The sequence below is a fragment of the Sinocyclocheilus grahami genome, unplaced genomic scaffold, assembly GCF_001515645.1.
Source record: "Sinocyclocheilus grahami isolate Dianchi unplaced genomic scaffold, SAMN03320097.WGS_v1.1 scaffold528.1, whole genome shotgun sequence".
NCBI classification, from domain to species: Eukaryota; Metazoa; Chordata; class Actinopteri; order Cypriniformes; family Cyprinidae; genus Sinocyclocheilus; species Sinocyclocheilus grahami.
The window spans coordinates 551,190-565,858 of record NW_015505707.1 but is presented as its reverse complement, the minus strand read 5'-3'; the positions used below and the strand labels follow the sequence as shown (position 1 = coordinate 565,858).

The following is a 14,669-nucleotide window of genomic DNA, read 5'->3' as shown; positions in this document are numbered from 1 at the left end:
AAGCTTAACATTTTTTTTTTTTTTTTAATATTGTCTTGGCAACTGATATAAAATAGGTTTAAGTTGAAGTACTAAAATTACTAAAACTAAATAAATATTTAAAACTAAATAAATATAAAGTTATAAAAAGAAATATATATTAGTGCTGGGCAATGATTAATCGCATCCAAAATGAAAGTTTTTGTTTATATAATATATGTGTGTGTACTGTGTATATTTATTATATATATATATAAAAATACACACACACACATGCATTTATATATATTTAAGAAAAATATGTTATGCTTATATATTAAATTTATATAAATTATATGAATATAAATGTAAATATTTTCAAAATATATACTATATGTGTGTGTCTTTATATATACGTACATAATAAATATACACAGTACACACACATATATTATATAAACAAAAACTTTCATTTTGGATGCAATTAATCATTGCCCAGCACTAATGCATATAAATATATATAAAACATAAAAATGCTAAAACTTAAACTAAAATGAAAATTTAAAATATAAAAATAAAAACTACATCAAAACCTTAATAAAGCTAAAAAATAAAATAATATAATAAAATAAAAATATTAGACGGAAAACGTCACAGTAACTAGAAATATTTAAATAAATAAATAAATATATATATATTTGACAAAAACACATTAAAATGACAACAAACGAAAATTCAAATGAAAACTGAAAATCTAAAATTAAAATCGACATCAAAATATTAATAAATAATATGAAAGGTATATTAATACTAAAATAAAAGGAACCTGTCCGTATGAATCTATATACACTATATTCCAGTTATACAATAGGTTTGTGTGTAAAACAGACTGATATTTAAATCTCCATAACCTCTTTATCATATATTTAAATTTGTTTCTTTGAAGATGCATTATGTAGATTTGATTATTAAACTGATCATTGCCAATCGGAGCAGCTCTACTAAACGCTTTCTGTCATCCATGGAAAAATGAACAGCATACGGGTTAAGAAAATAATCATTTCTAAATGGGAAGTGAGAAGAGTGGACTTGGGAATGTGTTCCTGTAATGACTGGAAACACGTCTTTTAGAAGTGGCTTTGAAATCGTTTTCCTGAGAAGAATTCATTGCGATCCTCTGAGGCTCGATTTGTGGGAATGATCAAAGTTGTTATTACCAAAGTCTCAGTTATCAGACAGCAGAATTCCATCCTTCAGCCAGTTCCATTCGCTCCGATTCATCCACTTTCAGAAAACTACTGAGAAAAACCAAAGCATCTGAGGACATTCGAGAAGTTTGGCTGCGAGTTTGATAATGCCACATTGTTTTAGTGATTGAGACCAAAAAAAATAAAAACTACAGCAGTGGCCGCTACACCAAAAGTTTCCAAATATACAGTATTAAAAAACATACTCACACTCACACACTCACACTCACACTCACACTCACACACAATATAAGACTAAAAGCTTAAACTAAAATTAGAAATGTAACTGAAAAAATATAACCTACAGCTAAAACTGAAATGAAAATAAAATTAAATAGTTATATTTAAAAATTCTAATAATAAAAAGGACATCAAAATATTAAAATAAATAAATTAAAATATAATAAAAAATATATGTGACTCTGGAGCACAAAAGCAGTGTTGAGTCGCTGGGGGATATTTCTAGCAATAGCCAACAATACATTGTATGGGTCAAAATTATTGATTTTTCTTTTATGCCAAAAATCATTAGGATATTAAGTAAAGATCATGTTCCATGAAGATATTTTGTAAATTTCCTACCGTAAATATTTTAAAACTTAATGTTTGATTAGTAATATGCATTGCTAAGAACTTCATTTGGACAACTTTAAAGATGATTTCTCAATATTTAGATTTTTTTGCACCCTCAGATTCCAGATTTTCAAATAGTTGCATCTCAGCCAAATATTGTCATATATCAATGGAAAGCTTCTTTATTCAGCTTTCAGATGATGCATACATCTCAATTTCGAAAGATTGACCCTTATGACTGGTTTTGTGGTCCAGGGTCACATTTAAATAAATGCACATCCTCAATTCTGCACACTGCAGATCTCGTCCGAACACGCCGGCACACTAACAAACACGGACACATCGGGCCCATGCGAGCAGCTGCTTCTGATTTTCATGGTATGAAAAGAGAAGTAGCAAAGAAGGAGAGCGAAAGAGAGTGACTTAATAAGGGTTTCCGCTGGCCGTAATCCCGCTGCAGGAAACATGCAGTCCGGCTCGGTGCAGGCCTTTCATCGCTCCATCATCAGTTCCTCCGACGTTTCTAAGAAAATTCGTTTGCGGAAATCAAAACGGTCACCAATGAGTCACTAGTTGCCATGCAGAGCTGTAAAATGATTTATTGATTAAATGCAGACTTTGGTGATTTAGGCTGTTACAAGCACTAACATCATTTTAGTTTAAAAACTGTTTGTTTCATTTAATGTCCTTATTTCCATGAATAAAATCAAACAGCACTAGATTTGGTTGCACTTTGAATGAGGGATTTTCACACAAGCCTGCTTCCTGTCAAACACGTCTCACTTCCTCTTTTCTGCTGTTTGCGGAAATCAAAACGGTCACCAATGAGTCACTAGTTGCCATGCAGAGCTGTAAAATGATTTATTGATTAAATGCAGACTTTGGTGATTTAGGCTGTTACCAGCACTAACATCATTTTAGTTTAAAAACTGTTTGTTTCATTTAATGTCCTTATTTCCATGAATAAAATCAAACAGCGCTAGATTTGGTTGCACTTTGAATGAGGGATTTTCACACAAGCCTGCTTCCTGTCAAACACGTCTCACTTCCTCTTTTCTGCGTTCTGCTTCCTCCTCGTTACGCATTTGCAAGGTGCTCGTCTTTCTGTCGTTCTCTCTCACACACACACCTTTCTCCCATCTGCACCCATGAAGGGGAAGAGAAACCGAGAGGATCTGAGTATTTCGGAGCGGGAGGTCTGTGTTTACAGATTGGGAAATGTTTTAAACAACGCATGAAAAGCAGAAGTGCCGCTGAGGCCAAACTTAGAGCTGTAATCAGTCGATTTCTCAGAAGACGGCTCTGAATATATACACTACTGTTCTAAAGACTGAAAGAACTTATTGCTTTTAATCATCAAGGATGCATTAAATGGATAAAAAGTGACAGTAAAGACATTTATAATGTTAAAAAATATATTTATTTTTCAAATAAATGCGGTTCTTTTGAACTTACTATTTATCATTGAATCCTGAAAAATAAATTGTATCACGGTTTCCACAAAAATATTGGGTGTTTTCAATACTGATAATAATCAGAAATGTTTCTTGAGCAGCAAATCAGCATATTATACTGCCACTATCCCTGAACTATTACACACTAATGCAAAAGCACAACAAGCGTTTGCAGGAAATTCTGATTGATTTTATGAAATGTATCTATTCCAGCAAAAGCAATTCATTTGATTTTTACTACTGACTCTAATGAGGTCAGTGATGCCTAGATGTGTGCGTGTGTGTGTGTGGCGGCACGCTCTGGCATGCTTGTCTAAGCTCCAATCAAAGGAGGCCTTGTTCACTGTATTTGTTATGTCTGAACGTCCGATGATGTGTGATGTGTCCCCGCTTCCCCCCCGTCACCTGCCAGGAACAAGCAGAACCAAAAACAACGTGCCCCACACACACACACACACACACACACACACACACACACACTTCCTTCCACTATCCCTGAACTATTACACACTAATGCAAAAGCACAACAAGCGTTTGCAGGAAATTCTGATTGATTTTATGAAATGTATCTATTCCAGCAAAAGCAATTCATTTGATTTTTACTACTGACTCTAATGAGGTCAGTGATGCCTAGAATTATCTATAGACGGATTATGAGGGGTGAAGGACTACGAAACAAAATAGAATAGAATAGAATAGAATAGAATAGAATAGAATAGAATAGAATAGAATGGTTGGGTTTCCCAAACGGGTTTGTGAGGGAACTATAGAAAGTTTTCTATTTTCTATTTGTTTTCTTTTTCTATTTTTGATTTATGTTCATTTCTAATTTATATTCTCACTTATATAAAATGTTCTTAGATTTTAGTAAATAAAGTAAATAAAATAAATTAATAAATAAAATAAAATTATTTAAAAAGAAACACACACACACACACACACACACACACAACGGAGATGAGAGAGAACGATTTAGTTACTGACTGTCCATTAACACAATCAAAGCCACTTAAACACACACACACACACACACACACACACACCTCACAGGAAACTTTCTGCATTTTTAGATTTTCAAAAAACTTAATTCTGTATGATTTATAAGCTTTTGTACCCGTGGGGACCACAATTTAGGTCCCCACCGTGACACGAGTCCCCATGAGTCACACACACACACACACACACACACACACAGCATGTACACCATGATCTGACCACACACACACTTCTGTACATCTCACATGCTACTACTATTGATGCTGATTGAGCGTGTCATTGCTCCAGTTGAAGGTGCTGTGGTGTCTGATGTGTGTGTGAGTGTGTGAGTCGCTCTGACCTCACACATAGAGCACGGTGGGATTAATGATCACAGGCGATGAGAGAAAAAGGCAAACGGAAAAGATGCGGTCGCAGCTGTGTGAAACCATCAGCCGCACTCATCCGCGCAGTCGTCTGCGCACGCGAGGAGAGGAAGTCCTGCTGAAATCAGAGAACGCGTCTGAGCGCTTTGAAGACGAGGCCAGCGCATCCCGCCAGACAGACCCAGAATATGTGGGGTGGCGCCGTCCGACGGATTCCCGACCGGAATAACGGACCAACGGGGAATAGAGCCGGCACGGCCACCAACACGAGAGCACAGCGTGATACGCACTCATATAAAGACATGCTATTAAAACACACACACACACACACACACACCGACCAATATGATTCAGAGACATACCAATACAAATAGTGTGGTATACCAATACAAATAATTTGTGGAAAGATAACTCAATATTAATGGCAGTCCTGGTACTTTAATAAAAATACACTTAATAATAATAACAATAATTAATTTAATGCATATTAAAATGTTTAAGTAATTGTTATAATTATTAAATTATTATTATTAAAAATGTAATTACTAATAAAACAATGAAAATGAAGTAATAATACTAATACTACTGCTAATAATAATAATGTAATATACTAAAGTCAAGTTAAAATAAATGATAAATAATAATAATAAAGATTATTATAACAATGAAAATCTTAAGACACAATACATATAAATTATTATTATTATTAAAACTTAAAAATAATATAATTAAAAGATTACATAAATTATGCAACAACTTTTCACTATCTTCACTGTCAGTATTAATATCATTCATGTCTTTTTTCCTATTTGTCATTTTTAAAGTATTATTTTAAATAAAAACATTCCACTAACAAAAATTAACACAGGTTTTCTTTGCCATACCTTGAATACCATCTAATACATACGGTAAAAACATTCAGTTCCATAGTATTTACGTCAGATACCATCACTATACTATGCACAGGCTTGTAAGTGGCATAAAAAGTTTCCTGTGAACCAACATACTAATCATACTCAAATCTCACAAGTTACTTGTCAAACTGACTGAAATCACAGAAGAGACTAAATGAAACCCATCCGGCCACCAACAGCCAAACCACATCAAACACAAACTTTAATTCGCAGTTTGACACTGATCAAACGAGTGATAACGAACATAACTATAAAAACACAAGTTGGCAGTACACATATTACATGTATCGCCTCAAAAATAGTGTGTGTGTGAATATGTGCTTTTATATTTTTATTTATATTATATGTAAATAAATTTTATTTATATATATACATATATACTGTATATACATATACATATATGTATACACACACATATATATATATATATATATATATATATTATATATATTTAATATATGTGAGCGCGCACCACAAAACCACTCATAAGGGTCAATTTTTCGAAATTGAGATTTATACATCACATGGAAGCTGAGTAAATAAGCTTTCCATTGATGTATGGTTTGTTAGGAGAGGACAATATTTGGCTGAGATACAACTATTAGAAAATCTGGAATCTGAGTGTGCAAAAAAATCTAAATATTGAGAAAATCATCTTTAAAGTTGTCCAAATGAAGTTCTTAGCAATGCATATTACTAATCAAACATTAAGTTTTGATATATTCACGGTAGGACATTTACTAAATATCTTCATGGAACATGATCTTTACTTAATATCCTAATGATTTTTGGCATAAAAGAAAACTCAACAATTTTGACCCATACAATGTATTGTTGGCTATTGCTACAAATATCCCCCAGCGACTTAACACTGCTTTTGTGCTCCAGGGTCTAATAAATGATATTAAATTTTTAAACTATATTTCATATATTTATATTTGCGTGTGTGGTAACTCACGTCGTGGTTCTCGGGGTCCGTCCACAGTGATCTTTATGGCTCTCTGATACGTGGCCACCTGAGGAGGGTTTGTGAAGACGGTGATGGTGAGAGTGAAACTCTTGCCTGAAAAACACAGACAACATTTCAATCAGCATTTGCAGAATATATTTAGCATGTATTCACAGGATATATTTTTTAGTAGCTACATGTGAGATGTACATATTTAAAGGAGTGTAATACTGTGAAACAGAGTAAGCGAGTCGAGACTGAGCGCGCGTGCATTTCTGGATGAAGACATTATGGCTGATCTATCTGATGGACGGCTGTCTTCATAAGTGCTCGTGTCACAATAAAAACCCCACGATCAGACACAGAAGTCTGATCGAAGTCTGATCGACGGAATTTAAAGTCGCCTTTGTTGTGTCCTTAAACAGAGACAGAGTTCAGACAGCACAGCAGAGACACGGGCCAAACAGCGCGTCATGTGACCGCATCCCCAAATAAACAGAGGACACATGGACGATCTCGAAGAGAGAGAGAGAGTCAGAAATAATACAGTGAGATATCGAGAGGAGCCACGGCAAAGACGGACAGATTTCACATGCACTGAAACAACAATATACATGCTTACAAATACAAACAACCGAAAAAAGGTGAAAGTCATAAAATCAGCCAAGATTGCATTTCACCCCAAAGTCAAAAGAAAAAAATATGAAAGTAATTTTTTAGGACATTTAGGATTGTTTGCAATTGACATTATTTTCATGACACATTTCACAGCCAAATTCTTAACACCTTAATGCAAAAAGTCTTCAAACGTATACCGTAATGCCAAAAAACATGCCAAAATAAAATATTAAATAAAATAACCAAGCATACACATTATTGGGTGTAATTTATAAGTACTACTATTGTTTTTGAGTAATGAAATTACAAGCATAATGAAAATTACAATAAAAAAATCTAAGTAAAAACATCAGGACACATTAAACATCATAAAGCGCGCTTAACTGTCATAAAAATAATGATTAAATGCTAAAACTTTTAATGGTACAAAAACTAGCTTAATTTTATTTGATGTAAAATATAATTCATTTTTTTTTCTTTTGATTTTGGGATTTTTTTTCGTGTTATTCTACAACTCCATAGAAAACCATCTATATTATGGTCAGTAATTAGATTTATGAGTTATTAGAAGAACCATTCAAACGTTCGTGGTCATTAAGAGTTATTAATGTTTTTGAAAGGAGTCTCTTCTGCTCATCAAGGCAGCATTTATCAAAAATACAGTATACAATTGTTAAATATTATTATGATTTTAAATAGCTGTTTTCTGTGTGAATATCTGTTAAAATGTAATTAATCGCTGTGATCAAAGCTGAATTTTCAGCATCATTACTCCAGTCTTCAGTGTCACATGATCTTCAGAAATCATTCTAATATGCTGATTTGCTGATTATTATAAATTAAAACAGTTGTGCTACACAATATTTTTGTGGAAACCCTGATGCATTTTATTTTTTCAGGATTCTTTGATGAATAGAAAGTTCAAATACATTTGAAATCTTTTGTAACATCATAAATGTCTTTACTGTCACTTTTGATCAATTTAATTGCAGAATAAAGGTATTCATTTCCTAAAAAAACAAAAAAGGGTATGCATCACAAACACATTTGATTTGAGTTTTTAACGTTTCTGTATAATTGTCATTTAGTTGTCACTGTTGCCACATTAAGTTAAACAAATCCTGTGAAATTTTGTGAAACAAATCCTCAACATACTGCTCCGAAAAAAAAAAAATGCTTTAAAAACACTGACTGCCCTAAAAGCAGTGTTTATATTAATTCACTCTGGCTATGACTCAACAAACTCATTCAAACGATGATTTCATAATGAGCGGTTTCTCATGTTTTGACTGACATTATGAGGCGAGACGTGCACATGTGCCAAACGACACAAACCGGATTTGCCTATGAGGATTATGGGAGCTGGGGTCTGTACCCACAATTCCTGATGCCTTCACCTGTCACTCATCGCTATGACGATGAGATGGACCCCAGGGAGGCGAACACTTGCGTGCCAACAGTGGGTTTGAGTTACACTGCGCTAAACGGGCCCAAGCTCGCCAGCCAAAGCAAGGTACAGTTACACGCACACGCGCTGCTCGCTACTCAGCCAGAAAATAGAGCTGGGAAAAACTCCAAGCTGTTCCCCAAAATCTGACAAACTACGAGGGCCTGACCACACACATATGCACAGATGTGCGACGCACACACAAACACGGGCCGCGCCAAGGATCAGCGCTTGAGTGCGATGCCAGGTGCTATTCTGAGCGCAGTCGCTGTGACAACACCGATCCACTTCTGTGTGCCATGATCTCACACACAAACATCACATCACATCCAGGAAAACACACTTATAACACTGTGACACTGAGCTAACACTCTGCTTTTACAACCAAACGTTCTGAATAATCAGTTTATAGAAAAGTACCATGGTATTTTACATGTACAAACCATGTGGTCATTCAATACCACGGTATGTGTCAAATTATGGCATAACTATGCATTTGGACACAGTAATACAATAATATGATAATTACAGTAATATGTTTTTGGACATACAGTATGGTATTCTTTGAGGTACCTTCGAGAACCGCATAAATACCATAGTAAACAACCACTACTGTGGCAGTACCATGGTAATATTACATATACAGTACTTAATGGCACTTTACCATGGCATTTCTATGGAACTCCAAAGTACTAACATGGACACATCCAAAAAATCATGGTAGTACCATGGCACTTTTTTGTAAGTGTAAGAGTATAGCCTAATAAATCATCAGTACCATGATATGTGTATTAAAGTACCTTGGTTTTACCTTGATTCTAAAAGCATGGCACCACATGAATAACTCACTCACTGCAAAAAAAAAAAAAAAAAAGCAGCATGCTATTACCATGCTTTTGGATATGGTACATGTACATATGGATTTTTTGCAAGTGAACATGGCAACACAGTAATACCTCACGTACAAAACATACTTGCATGTTTTTTTGGACATGATGCCATGGTATTTACCAACAAAGTACCAACTATCTGATACCATGGTACTGCCACAAAGTTCCTTGGAGAATCATTTAAATACCATAGTAATCGCTTAAAAAAATTACTCATGTTTTTTTTTGGAAATGGTGCCATGGTGCTTCTTTGAAGTTCCTTTGAGTCCCATGATAATACCATGGTATTTGGACCCAGTGCCATGACAATACCATGTTTTTGGACATGCAGCATGGTATTAGCATGGTGTTATTTTGAGTACCATGTAAATACCATAGTACATGTCAATATCATCTGATACCATGGTACTGCCACATGTATATGACTGGTTTTTAAACATTTACATCACCCTGGTATACAGTATATGGCAATAATTCGATAGTAGTATTTTGTATATGAATTCTCAAGAAATATAAATGCAAAACACTTACTCATCTGTTCCTGTCAAACACACTCATCACAAAACCTTCTGCACTAACACACACACACACACACACACACACTGACTGTGGTTCAGTGGTTTAGCGTCTGGATGGGAGACGTTCTGTCTGAGAGGCTCAATGCCCAAACAGGGAGGAAGTGCAGGGCGTTTCTCAAGGGAATGTCCCTACATAGTGTGTGTGTGTGAAGGGGGGGATTTGTTTATAATTTGATTATATGTGTCTGTTTTGTAGAGCACTGTGCGGTGTGTTGGTGTGTATGGGAAAGTCAAACTCACAAAGCAAGACACTTTATAAATGTGTGCATATAAATGTGCCTGAAGAAGACATCAAGCGACTCACGATGCTGCAAAAACAAAGATGGATGGACAAAAAGCCACACAGATACAGTCTTTATTGTCTTATCTACTCGTCTGAATAATACAGAGTAGCTAGAGTGTGTGTAGAAATGCATAGTTTACATTTCTCCCTTACTTAACACGCTCTTGCTGTTTTTTCTCGATCCGCACTCTTTTCCGGCACTAAACCTAATCACTTCCATCGCACCAGAGCGCAGCTGCTCTTGGTGCTCTCAAACATCGTGTTGCTCAGATAAACAACAGTCTGTGAGGATGTGCATGTCTGAAATGCACTGAAAAGCAAGACTTTCATCCAGTAAAATGGACAAATATGTTTGGTTTAACAATCTCGACTAAACATTTATGCTTTTCTTTGTACACAAACTCAGTTTCAATTTTCAATGCATGCATTTTGTGCTCAAACCACGCAAGCACACCTGTTGCAAACATCGACTTTGTTGCCTCTATTATGCTGTGTTCAAATGATGACGCAGACAAAAGAGAGCAGGACAAAGGAGTGTGTATGCATCCGTATATTTATCGCAGGCCCAGACATGTAGGTTAAAAGCAGTGGTGTTAGCGCTGAGGGCTATATCAGCGAAATCACATCGGGCCTTGAATCGAGCCCTGCGGGACCCCTCGTTTTCCCAGAAGCCAGTCGTTCTGTTGACTAACTACTCTGTCATTACGGAAGCTGGACGATTCATACATCACAAATACAGTAAGAAGTCACTCCTCATTTTCTCACAAGTCACATTTTGGCTGCTTTAAATATCTAAAATACAAGCCACAAAAATTGCTCTGCGACCACAGCAGTTCAACAATCAGACGGTGGTACAAAGGACTGGATGACTAGCAAGTGTTGTGATTTAAATAGATAAGATCTGCAGTATTTGACTGCACTGGCCACGTGCCACAGCGACAGGTAACGGACTGTGCTGACATGTGTGAGTTCTATATCAAAACACACAGGAACACACACATTTAGCCAAGCATGAACACACGTAGACACTGGCATTAAAATATCTCCGTCACGGCTCAGTGGTGAGTCTACATCAACTGTTTCCTTCTCAAACATTTGTATGTCTAGGTGAGGAGCAAATCTGTTATTTTTTAAAGCGTTATATGCATTTTACCTCGTCCGCTGCGGCCAACGAAACGCAGGTCATTAAAACGAGCCACTTGACTCTTGATGGCGGCTGTGGCATTGCGGAGTTCGGCAGAGTAATTCTCATCATTGCCGGCCATCACTGTGACCAAAGTGCCATCAGGGATGTCACCGAGGGCAACCACCTGTCAACCAATGAATAAAGAAGATATGTAAGATACGTTTAAACCTTTGTCAAAACTGCATTTTAAAAACAAATCAGTTATCACACTCCGCCACAATGATAAAAATAGGACGAATAATGAAAAAGACGGGAAAAAAAACATAATATTAACAATATGATAAAAACCATTGATTTAATATATATTTAAGATTTTTTAAAGAAGTTTTTATACTCACCAACACTGTATTTATTTGCTCAATTATACAGTTCTTTTTTAAATAACTGTTTTCTGTGTGAATATATTGTAAAATGTAATTTATTGCTGTGATCAGAGCTGAATTTTCAGCATCATTACTTCAACTACTATTTTTATTTATTTATTTATGTATCTATGTGTTTATTTGTTTGTTTTTAACAATCATACTGACCCCAAACTTTCGAACACTAGTGTGCATATACTATTATTAGACTTAACAAAAGATCTTATTTAATTACTTTATCACTAAGCAAAAACATTTGGCAGAGGGTGAAAACGAAAACCAAACAACATTCAAATCCTCTTTACAGTCCTGCGTCACGTCTACTCGTGCAATATCTCCACATCTAAACTAAATGAGCAGGTTATTTGCATATTAACTGTACATGTCAGCACATTCTTCAGCTCTTTGTTTCAGAGCACACACATGCCTCACAGCACTACGCTCTGGTTTTGGCAAGACTGGGTGGTTCGCATTTTTACTGTCATTTGCCAAATGCGGAAGATGATGATGATGAAAGTTGTTGGGGTCACCAGTGACAACAGGAGATTAACAACAATTACTGACGCTTCCCGCCAAATCATTAGCTTAATTAAGGATGTGCATTAAAAAAGGCCAATGTCAGATTGTAAGATTTTAAAACGTCCTCGAGCCTGAGAAAAAAAAATGCATGCATATTTCTTCATATTGCACAATATTATTAAACCATAAGATGTCATTCACAGATACCAGCGGTCTGCGGTCAGGTACCTTGAAGGCGATGGGCAGCGTCTTGTTGCAGCGCCAATGTGTTGGCAGGACGGAGCAGAGGAAGTTGGGGCTGTCGGTGCGCACCAGCTCTCCTGGGTGGTCGGAAAGCACCTCCACCATGCTCCGGTCAGCCATGCGCAGTTTGCCCATCAGGGCGGCGCCGCTGCTCTCCTGAGCCCCCAGGGGCAACCCCTCATTCATCTTCCCCGAGCTCAGGGTGGTCGAGGGAGGCGTGAAGCGTCGCCCAGGCGCAGGTTCTGAAACGCAAACTTGCATTAGGCCTTTCACGCAACTCAACAGAAAATGTAAAAAGTTCACAATTTTGCAAAAAGTAAATCTGAGATGTTTCAAAAAATGTTGAGCTACAGGTCTAAAATGAGATTAAATAAGCAACAGTTGATGCTACTGATATGCACACATCTATATTAATGCACCAAGTGTTGCCTTGCTTGCCACTGTATTACTACGCAAAATAATTTCTAGTAAAATTAATAATTATTTATGAAATATTGGTATCTTAAATAAAACCAATAAGACACTGTTTTGCCTGTAGTAGGCCTACAGTGATTTTACTTTGAGTTGGGCCAAAAAAACACTATAGTAAACTCACTGTAATGCATGGTCACAATAAGAAAAGTGCAAAAAAGTGTAAAACAAACCACTACTTTCGCAATTAAGTAAATCTCAGATGTTGCATTGCTCAGCACTGTATTACTAGGCAGAATAATAATTTCTAGTAAAATTAACACTACTTAATCTCTGATTACAAATATCAAAATTACATTTAAAAACAAGTTCATCATGGAAAACGTACTTCTGTTACAATTCAGTCATTTTTATATACATTTCTAATGCATTTTTAGATCAGCTAATTTGATTTGCCTCTCATATTTAGTCTTATTTTGAATATCTTTATTTTTTATAACTCATATTGAATTACTTATTCATAAACGTATTGCTTTTTTGTTCATTTTGCCGATTGACTTCTAATTTTAATGCAATTCTAAGTTGTTTGAAAATACTACCTGCTTAATCCTTTTGCATTCTAATATAATTCTAATTATTTTACACTGCTTTGACATATAACTATAGATTTAGTCGTGCCAAATAAAGCGAAGTGAAGTTGAGAGAGAGAGAATCTGCAGTGTTTTTGACCGGGAATGTCACATTTACATCACGATTTCGCTTAAGGTTAAAGCTTTCGGTGATTATTAGCAGCTATGAACATTCAGACATCATGGAACGTGACGCGTAAAAATAGACTCGCGAAACCGCCGTTACGCAGAGCTGAGAAACGCTCTTACCGTATTTGGCGTCCCAAAGAAAAACCATTTGGTATCTTTTGAACACCCTCTCAGTCAGAGTCAGAGTCAGGATCCAGGGCTCCAGACGAGCAGCTGATCGGACGGATCAAGTGGATTAGCTCAAGCGCGACGTGGAAAGTTTGCGCGTCTTACTATCCGTTTGGTGAGGCGCAAACCGTGCCGTTCAGTCTGAACCGAACTCAAGACAGTTTATGGAGACGTTGTTGCTCTTTCAGCAGGTGCCATCAAGAGAGGACGATCTTGCGCTCGCGTATCCTTTCGAAAGTGTGCGTAAAGTTGCGCACCTTGCAAACCGCGCACCTGACGCCAGCGCGTTCGCTTTCAGTCTTTAACTGTATAAAAAGTGCATGCACTCAGTTCTATAACACTGTAGCTGTAGCTGTTTAAAGAGAAAGTGTTCTTCCAAAATCCAGGACGCCGCTCGCAGTGGAAAGGATGATGCGTTGTGAATGAATCTCTCGGCAGCGACGCGCTTTTACTGGCAATGGGCAGCGCAGGAACGCCAGCCAGGAGAGCTCATTTGCATGGGCCTTCCCCCCGAACGTTCTCATTGGTCAGCGATGACAGACCTCGACAGGCTCGACCAATCAGAAGACGGTCCGAAACGGAGGAAAAGGTGGATCTGAGCAGTCAATGGAATTCCTCGCGCGCTCGCGTCAAATGGTTCACCGTTGAATTGTCTGGATTTAAGTTACTTATCAAATGGCAGCTAAAATGTAGGTTAAACTAAAGCAAAAACAGTTTGTTTAAATAGATTATAATCTAATATATTATTTT

The 14,669-nt window shown here is 36.4% G+C and overlaps 1 protein-coding gene across 1 annotated transcript in view; it reads right to left on the bottom strand.

Annotated features, from left to right (window-relative positions):
* Positions 1-14,604, bottom strand: part of LOC107555250 (runt-related transcription factor 1-like) — an 18,034-nt gene extending 3,430 nt beyond the window's left edge. Inside the window, exons 1-4 of the mRNA XM_016237987.1 lie at positions 13,872-14,604; positions 12,568-12,824; positions 11,426-11,582; positions 6,466-6,570 (exon numbers count right to left, since the gene is read on the bottom strand). Coding sequence (XP_016093473.1) covers positions 6,466-6,570; positions 11,426-11,582; positions 12,568-12,824; positions 13,872-13,899 — 547 coding nt within the window. The 5' untranslated portion in view covers positions 13,900-14,604. The remainder of the gene's footprint in view (positions 1-6,465; positions 6,571-11,425; positions 11,583-12,567; positions 12,825-13,871) is intronic.
* Between the last annotated feature and the right edge of the window lie 65 nt (positions 14,605-14,669).